The 9,059-nt window shown below is 43.4% G+C and overlaps 1 protein-coding gene and 1 long non-coding RNA gene across 5 annotated transcripts; one reads left to right on the top strand and one right to left on the bottom strand.

Annotated features, from left to right (window-relative positions):
* Positions 1 to 1,344, top strand: LOC115528813 (uncharacterized). Its single transcript, XR_003973380.1, has 2 exons — positions 1 to 321; positions 944 to 1,344. It is a non-coding gene; the product is annotated as an uncharacterized LOC115528813 (long non-coding RNA).
* A 587-nt stretch (positions 1,345 to 1,931) lies between these two features.
* Positions 1,932 to 7,891, bottom strand: p2ry2.1 (purinergic receptor P2Y2, tandem duplicate 1). Of its 4 annotated transcripts, none has more exons than XM_030337146.1 (7): positions 7,550 to 7,888; positions 7,396 to 7,443; positions 6,486 to 6,536; positions 5,136 to 5,487; positions 4,634 to 4,802; positions 4,016 to 4,352; positions 1,932 to 2,447 (listed from the first exon to the last, which is right to left on the bottom strand). In XM_030337146.1, the coding sequence occupies exons 4-7, from the start codon at positions 5,467 to 5,469 to the stop codon at positions 2,247 to 2,249; spliced, it is 1,041 nt and encodes a 346-aa protein (XP_030193006.1). In that variant the 5' UTR covers positions 5,470 to 5,487; positions 6,486 to 6,536; positions 7,396 to 7,443; positions 7,550 to 7,888; the 3' UTR covers positions 1,932 to 2,246. The 4 variants fall into 4 exon arrangements, with proteins under 4 accessions (XP_030193006.1, XP_030193005.1, XP_030193007.1 ...); XM_030337145.1 differs by having other exon boundaries at positions 7,396 to 7,549; positions 7,644 to 7,888; XM_030337147.1 differs by lacking the exon at positions 7,396 to 7,443 and having other exon boundaries at positions 7,550 to 7,891.
* Between the last annotated feature and the right edge of the window lie 1,168 nt (positions 7,892 to 9,059).

Raw genomic sequence — 9,059 nt, 5'->3', positions numbered from 1 at the left:
TGGCCTCCATGGACCGTGCCGGAACCGGTGTAAATACGGAAGAGCGTGGAGGAGATGAAAGCCGCTGACCACTACTCCAGCGCTGTGTAGGCTCAAAGACTGTCATAGTGGTCCAAGCAGATGGCAGCGTGGATGTGCTGTCACACACATTGAGGAGAGGGATCCGGTACAGACAGCTTACGCGTTCTCCGTGGCCGAAGATGGCAGAGCCCAGGCGTGCTGCAGCGCGTCTTCGCTTGACCTGGACTCCGGATCGCGAGCCTCTTTTCCTCGATTTCCTGCGGACTTTGCCCGGCGCCCGACAAAGCAGCAGGTACTCAGGTGAGTCGGGGTCGATGATGAAAGGAGGAGGGAACGCTTGTTTGTACCTGCCCCGTGTATCAAACAGGCCCTCCATCGACTCTTTGATACGAACCAGAGAGTCCCGATCATAGATCCGTAAAACTGAGACACATCCATTTGAAATACGGGCTGATGTAAGTAGGTCTTGTAAGTCCACGGGAGAGGCGAGAAAGTTGGGACATAAATCCGATGGTGTTGAGTCCCTGATGTTAAGGATCTCATCTCTCGTAAAAATTATCCGTGACATCGCCATAGCAACATAATAACAAAAAATGGAAAAAACAAACAACAACGGAAAAATTGAAAAAACCAACACAGTTTGTGACAGTAAGACAATAAAACAATAATCCGGTTTGATTCGCAATAAACTAAATTAAACACTATTAAAGACTAAAAACAAACACAGAAGTGTGCAAGCCTGGCCGGATGGGTCCCCGGCCTGTGACGGGCGGTGGGGGTATGTGGAGGTGTGGCGGCGTCTGGCCTGCAGGGGGAGTATGGAGCACCGGGTCTGCTGGGGTGATGGGGTCTGATTGCGGACAGGTGTCTGCAATCTGACCCAATCAGGAAGTGTGTATTTATGTGCCTGCTTGTCTTTCAGTGAGGGTTGGAGAGAGAGAGAGAAGGAAGACGCTCTCTGCGAGCCAGAGAGAGTGTCGTAAGAGCACGAGACGGACGGAATGAACATTTTGTTAGTGTGACATTGTGTTTGTTTGCCCAGAAGGGAAAATAAACAGGAGTTCACTCCATTTTCACTGGAGAACTGTGTCCTGACTCTTCTGAACCTGTTACAAAGCGTTTGCCTCTCTTGCCAAGATTCAGACCGGATGTTTATTTATTAATTGCATGTCCAGATGGCCAATTCTATTGACTTGCAGAATTACAGTAGCCCAGCTGCTGTTCATGTGAGTGAAATGCACCTCACTTCATAAGAGTTCCAATGGGTCACAAATATTAAGTCAATGGAAGCAGAATTTGAAAACTTGATAAAACAGGCATTCGCCAATTTACAGTTATCTCTGTGTATTCCTTTAACCACCTATAGCAAGGACACTGGAGGTGTGTGTGTGTGTGTGTGTGTGTGTGTGTGTGTGTGTGTGTGTGTGTGTGTGTGTGTGTGTGTGTGTGTGTGTGTGTGTGTGTGTGTGTGTGTGTGTGTGTGTGTGTGTGTGTGTATTTACAAATAAGAAAACGGAGTCGCGCTAAACAACGCGCATAAACTCACCAGTGAACCCTCCACTCATGTGGTGACCGGCGGTATTGCATGTACAACACAATAATGGCCGGACCGGCGAGACATTCTAGGTTGCGAATGCCAGCAACGAAACAAGTGGGATTTTAAACAGGTCCTATATAAAACTAAAACAACTTATCGGTTACCTGCATTTTTCATAGCCCCGTAGTTCGCCATGTTCGCCATTGTTGGGTTAAATTCTCGAGCCGTTTGTTTCCTTTGATTATGTGACAGAAAAACCATATTTTGACCACTTGAAAACAATGAATATTATTTTGAATATTTGTAACATGATTATTCTGGAAACTTCATTTTTGAATTTCTGGTGAATACTAAACAAACACATACAGATGAGTTTGTTTTCAAAGTAAAATAGATTCAATGTAATGAATTAAAAACATTTCCACATACAAAATTCAATGGCTTTTAAAGTTAAAAACATTATGGCAGTGATTTGCATCCATGCAGGAGTTTTAGCACTGCTCTAGTAATAGAGCTTTTTCATAGAGGATGAGGCTTTTTAGATCGGGTAAAATCTAGAAAAATATCAGTTGATCCAGTTTGCTTTCTTGATTCCAACGCAGAAGCATTCTGTGTTTAGTACAGCAAATGTGTGACATAAAGCAGGTAAGAAAAAACTGAAATAAGAAACCAGCAAATAAAAAAATTATCACAGGGATGTTGTCAACGCTGTGTTTGCACATTCTGGAAGGCCGTTTGCTGCTTTTTTCTGCTTCTTCCCCTTCATGGTTTTACGGAAGTCTTGACCAGCCATGAAGAAGAGGAATGGGTCGATTAGGCTGTTGGCACTGGCCAGCGGCCTGGTCACCTTGTAGGCTATGCTGGACGCCTCCAGCAGTTTACAGGATATCTGATCCAGAGACACAGACGGAAGATCAAAACAAAACATGCTTGAAGCATTTCATACGAATGCGGAGAGGCATGGCTCTCAGGACAGTGAGAGTTAGTGGCAGGGGTCAGTGTCAATCACTTATTACCTGTCATCTCGTGGAATGAGTTTTAATTTTTTTGGTTAAACCTTCATTATGTTACTTCTATGCTCCAGTTATTTAAAGATCCCATGGCATGAAAATCTTAAAGAGGAGTATGTTGAATAAGATTTAAGGATTCCGCCCATTGACTTACTTAAATCAAATTTAAAGTATTTGTAAATGAGCAAATAAACATTTAAACTTTTTTTAAAACTTATTATTATGAAGATTATGATTTTTTTACAAGCTGTCACGCTGAAGAGTGAGTTCCCCTAGCCTACCTATGCTCCCCCAGTAGCTAGAAATTGTGTTGGGTGTAAAACGAGCACTAGGCATTCTGCTCCGCCTTTGAATAAACGAAGCTCAGACGTGCCGTTTTGAAATTTTCCCCGTATGTTGTCCTAAGGGGACATGCCACCTCCCCTTTCTCTGCCTTGCCAGCCCAGAGAATTTGGCCCACCAATGAGATACGACCGTGCGAGCGCCACGTGTGTGTGTGTGTGTGTGTGTGTGTGTGTGTGTGTGTGTGTGTGTGTGTGTGTGTGTGTGTGTGTGTGTGTGTGTGTGTGTGTGTGTGTGTGTGTGTGTGTGTGTGTGTGTGTGTGTGTGTGTGTGTGTGTGTGTGTGTGATTACACACACTGTAATGTAAGTGTTGCACACTTCTTTCTTATTTGGATAACCGCTCTTGGTGTTATGGCGCATAACACGTTGGACTCTCGACTCTGGTATTTCCACAACGAGACTCGTAGTGGGGGTTATCTCAGCCATGGTTGAGAAGGAATTTGGGGAAAGGAACTTTGGCTTTGACTCCCTGAAGTACATGAACCACGACATTGAGGAGAAGGGAATTGTTGCCCGCGAATGTCTCCCGCCTGAGCCCCGCTACCCGCTGCCGAGGGACCACTGCCTTGGCGATGCCCGCTGCAGGAGGCGGTGGGGCCTAAGCGCTGACCGCTGTGGCGGTGGTCCCTCGGCAGCGAGGCTCCGGCAGGAGACAACTGTGGTCAACAATCCCTTTTTCCTCCATGTCGTGGTTCAGTCCCTGCTCCTTGACCCGCCTCTCTCCTCCTCATTGCATTAAATCTACAGACATCGAAACGGTGCGTTTGGGGAAAGCTCAATGTGCGACTGGCTCGTAGTGGCTGTAATTGTGCACCACGGTTGTATCTCGCTGTGTTTGGGGCCCACTAATATCTATATTAAAGCATCCATAAAGTAGCATGCCATGGGACCTTTAAGCTCTTAAAAAAATATCTGAACTCAAAAGTTTCTCAAAAATAAAGTTAATCCATCCAGCAAATGTTTCTCCTAAAATCAATACATTTTCATCTGAAAATCATATAGCTATATCTGTGAAAACATTAATATAGATTTAAACTGACACTTTTATCTGATTTCAAACCAATCCTGTGTGTAAGGTATTTGAAGGGGGTGTGCATCACTGACCTGCTCCGGGTGCCTATTCCTGAGGTATCTGAAGGAGTAGTACAGGCTCCTAGTGAGGTGGAAGGGCAGGAAGCAGAACATGAACGTCATCAGCACGATGATGATCATCTTCACCGACTTCTGCTTGGTGCGGTGTGCCGCCCGGAGCCCCTGCTGGCCCTCCCCTGATACCCAGATGGGCTCCAGCAACTTGCGAACCATCAGGCCGTAGCACACCATCACCAGCATGAAGGGCAGGACGAACATCACCACGGAGATCACGGAGCTGTAGACTAGGAAGTCATCGAAGAGCTCCGGGCCCGTGGTGTCAAAGCACACTAAGCCTTTGCCGTACCTCCTTGTACATGGTTAGATGACAGATGCAGGAATAAGGAATAAAACAACTCATCTGAATCTGGGTAAGACATCTGCATCTGCAGACCTAATAGTAACCTTTTAACATAATAAAGTTCCATAATGCTAGGCATTTAACTATGTGTGTGTGTGTGTGTGTGTGTGTGTGTGTGTGTGTGTGTGTGTGTGTGTGTGTGTGTGTGTGTGTGTGTGTGTGTGTGTGTGTGTCTGTGTGTGTGTGTGTGTGTGTGTGTGTGTGTGTGTGTGAATGGATGTATTCCTCACCTGGTCCTGGAGAAGTAGAGAACGGGTGCCTGACAGGAGAGCACACAGGCCCACACGCCCACGGACACCAGCTTGGCGCGTTTAACGCTGAGCCAGCTGAGGGAGTGGACCGGGTAGCAGATGCCAATGAAGCGATGCAGACTGATGGCAGACAGGAAAAGAATGGAGCCTGTAGGCACAGGTGGGGTGTTAACACTGCAGTAGCATGCATCATCCAACCTGTTCTACCACGTGATGGGACATGATTCGGCTCTGTGCTAATCGTAGAGAGTCTAACATTTAAAATGTGGTAATGGGTCATGTGTTGTACTTTTGGGCCACAATGTTATGAAGTCAAGTTTTCTGAGCACATCTCTGACTCGCACATTTCAAAACAGCTCTTCTGTGTTGAATCCGGCACACACGTGGTATTGGTGTAAGCTACTCTATCAGTTATATGAGATGTAGTTATTATGCAGTCAACATAATAAAACAACAATAGTTTACTATGCGTACAGCCCACCATAGAGGTTGGCGTAGAAGAGAAAGCGTATGATTTTGCAGATGGGCTCGCCGAAGGGCCAGTCGTTGGCATCGGCGTAGTAGTAGATGAGGAAGGGCAGCGTGAAGATGTACAGGGTGTCGCACACGGTCAGGTTGAGCATGTAGACGGTGGACGGGGTCCAGCGCTTTGTGCGGAACGTGATGATGAATAGCGCCATGGCGTTCAGCGAGAGGCCGAAGAAGAAGACCAAAGAGTAGCTGATGGGCAGCAGCAGGTACTTGAAGTCCTCTTTGAAGCGACATGAGTAGAGGCTGGTCACGTTCAACACAGCAGACTGGTTGCTGAAATTCATCCTGGACACTGGGACCCCCTGTAGTGAGAAAAGTCATCATCACGTTTTTAGCACGTGTGTGTGTGTGTGGGTCTGTTAGTGTTAGCATGGGTTAGTGTGTGTGTGTGTGTGTGGTTTAGAATTTTTGATCATGTTATGTTTGTTTGTATGATATTGTTAACGTTGTCATACTAATGTGGACAAGAAGGACAAAATAATCCATATCGATCTGTCGTGATACCAGATCTTAAAACACAACTATAACAATGGCACATGGTTGAACAACATTTGAAATCAAAACAAAAGCAGGCTAAACAAACAAACACAGAAGATATTATGGTATATATATTATTATAGTTATTATTATATCATCATAGATATTATTATGACTGATGTTCCTGACTTATGAAAAGCAAACATGCTGTTCGTAAAGTATATGCAGCTTGGAGTAAATGGAGAGCCAACACAAGCAGTATGAAGTGTTAAAGAATTGTCTTGCCGCAAATAGAAAAGGAGGGACATGGTATTACTGACTTTTTAGGAATGTCTCCAGTCCTGCCTTTGAGCATGTCTCAAACATGATTATGCGAAATCTTACGGAACTTCAGTGCTCCAAACTCCCATCTCGTTTTGCAGTAGATTTTATGTTACAATAACATTTATGTGATCAACTTTAGGCACGTGTTCTAGGCCTGTAGAGGCTTTGCCAGACATTTCCACTATTGTTAATACTACTGGGTGAGTGTGCGAGTAAACAGGTGGTAATAAATTAACGTGTAGGCTAGGTGTACTATTATACATTTTTAGATCACAACAATATCACCCTACATGTAAATGTAAGGTGATAGTCTTGTGATACTGACAGAACTGTAAACATTACAACCATTACAGTATGTCCTTTTTTGGACTTAAATAAGTTCTCATTCTCTTGTTAGAAAAAAAAAATCTACCAAATCCTGATCTACCAGTGAATAAAGACTGGGGATAGTGTATACAAGCAGACAATATTTTGTTTTCAAAAGGTTGCTGTTACTCACTTCAGTCTTTGGCTTGCCTGAATCCCTTCCTCCCTTGCATTGAGTCCTTTACTGTCAAACCAAAATACATGCATGTAACTAGACAAACATTTGAATCTTCTCAGTTGAGGACAAACTTAACATGCAAATTTGTAAGCTAGAACTCCAACTGTCTAATGTTGCCCTTTAGGGGCTTCAGATGGTTTGTAACTGTGAGGAAGGGTTACTTGAGCGGTTCGACTGGCTGTGTGTGTGCGTGTCGTGTGTATAAGTCCTTTAAGCTGCAAGGCTGTTTGCTTAACAAAATGTTTGTCCTTGATGTTTGATTTGACTCTTCGCTGTCTATCTATAATCATGTTTTTCTGGGGAGTCCATAGTATATAACATTTCCCCTCCCCAAACAAATACAATGGTAGTTGTAAATTAATCTCCTTCTGGTACCTAAGTGTGTATTAGGTAAAAAAACAAACCCGATGACATTCTTATGGGTTATTAACATTAGCGTTCTAACCTCTACATATAAAAACACTTTCTTTTATAGTTGCCTATTTATGAAACTATGAGGCTCCTTGTCAAACCAAACTTTTACGTTTACATAAAATTCAAACCCAGTGCATTTAAAAAAACAAAGAAGATATGCTCATTTTAATAGGAGCATATAAGCAAAGCTGAATTTAGTACATTAATTCACAAAATAATTGTCTCTCTCATCATAAAAAGCTGGATGTTAAACGAGTTACTGACAAAAACTTATTGTAAATTTGAATTAGTGGTTTAAAGAGCCTTAGGTTAACCCATATGGTTAGCAGCACTTCCGAAGTTGAACAGGTGTATTTAACAAAAATCATTTTAGAGTTGAAACACCAAATTAATAATCTCATCTACAATGTATTTGTGCTGTAGTATTAGTTTTACTTCAATCGTTTCTTACCATTCCTTGTGGCTGACAAGCAGTTGATAATTGCAACATCAAAACATTCTGGAATTTATAGCAAAGAGTATACAGTCCTGTCAGCCATAATGCTCTCCTCTGCAACTGGAACAAAGCTCTGTGCGTGGGTGTTGTACTGGATCTCTGCAAATACCTGTATGGTTGTTTGAGGCGAGGGAGTGTGTTCTTAATTTCTTACATGCTCCAGAAGCTTTTTATATTAATGATTGGATGGTCCATAACTTAACCTTGGCTTCGCTGCGCTGGAGGAAGAATGTGCCAGGCTAGTAGACCTACAGTGAGTTGCGAAAGCTGCAAGCACCAACTGTTGATCTGAATAATATCCAAGCAAAGCTCTATGATTGATTGCTGTCCCTCTCGGCATACCAGAGGAATCCGGTATGGACTCGATTCCTCTGGTGCACAAAGAAAAACTAACATTGATTATAAAGCAAAAAATAACAGCAACCTATCACAACACCTTCCATGCAACATCATACACAAACTAGGAGGAGATGTCTAACTGAATATTGTCTAAAGATTTCATTTGACAATGAACTAGCTTTAAGCTTACCCTGTACACGTGCACACGCACATATATGTACACACACACACACGCACGCACGCACGCACGCACGCGCACACAGGTTGGTCGGTCCAAATTAGTAAATAGCCTTCTTCTTCGAAATAAAGAGGCATCTTGAGTTGGTCGCAGAGCATAATATGCCAAACCTCAATCTTTAGAAAGAAAGCAACGAATTATGAATGCAATAATAAGCATTATTATATAGCATTAACGTTGGGGTTAGGGGTAGTGGGTCAGGTTAGGGGTAGGGATAACCTTAACCCTAAACCACTACCCCTACTTAACCCCCTATTAAATAATGAAATTGTTCACTGTCTCATTTACGCCCAGCCTGGCGCAGCACTACTCTGTTTCACCGCCTGCTCGCGATACGCGCCTGTGTGGGTACCATATGTGTTCGGCTGCCAGATCGGTTCGGGGGTCCTAGATGCGCAATAATGACGCACTTCCTGTAAACAATGTCATTAAATGCGCATGCGCATACTAACGCTAACGCTGACGTATTTTTCCGCTCTTTAGGTAAGTATTAACGATCTCCTTTTCTTTTCTAATCTATGAATAATAATCAGATTGATGGCATTTCGGAGCTAATTATTTCAACCTTTTCAAATAAGCCTATAAAAGAGGCGTTTTATGCGACTAAACACGCCACAAACTATTCTAAGCAGCATACTTGAGAAATAAAACAAAATAACTACAGCCAACTTATAATAAAGCAAAAAATATATAAAATAAATAGACATTTTAAAAATGAACTTAATTTGAATGAAGTTGTGGGGGGGGGGGGCGGCTTTTGAAGGTGATAATTACCCTTCCCCTAGTCTCGCAAAGCCAGACCAAACTACAGCAAGTAGAATGGTCTGGAGCCACGCTACCTCGAGCCGTCTATCCGTGGGGAAACTGGGCGGGCCTGTTTTTATTTCTTTAAACCAATCACAATCGTCTAGGGCGGGGCTAAGCCCGGGAAGCAGCAGTTGTGTCCATGCAAAATAGTGCCGGGGGGGAAATTATTTTGACGGAACTTCTTGACGTTCAGAGGCTGTCAGAAATGGCTCAATCCCAAACGCCACAAAAAACC

The sequence above is a fragment of the Gadus morhua genome, chromosome 16 (assembly GCF_902167405.1).
Source record: "Gadus morhua chromosome 16, gadMor3.0, whole genome shotgun sequence".
Classification (NCBI taxonomy): Eukaryota; Metazoa; Chordata; class Actinopteri; order Gadiformes; family Gadidae; genus Gadus; species Gadus morhua.
This window is presented reverse-complemented; position numbering and strand designations above follow the sequence as displayed.

What these genes read in the sequence shown, in the direction of transcription:
- p2ry2.1 (XM_030337147.1), bottom strand. Translation starts at nt 5,469, where the DNA reads ATGAATTTCAGCAACCAGTCTGCTGTGTTGAACGTGACCAGCCTCTAC. An exon ending in CTTCTACGCCAACCTCTATG is followed by an intron (nt 4,803 to 5,135) that starts GTGGGCTGTACG and finishes CTGTGCCTACAG; the next exon opens with GCTCCATTCTTTTCCTGTCT. An exon ending in GGAATAGGCACCCGGAGCAG is followed by an intron (nt 2,448 to 4,015) that starts GTCAGTGATGCA and finishes TCTCTGGATCAG; the next exon opens with ATATCCTGTAAACTGCTGGA.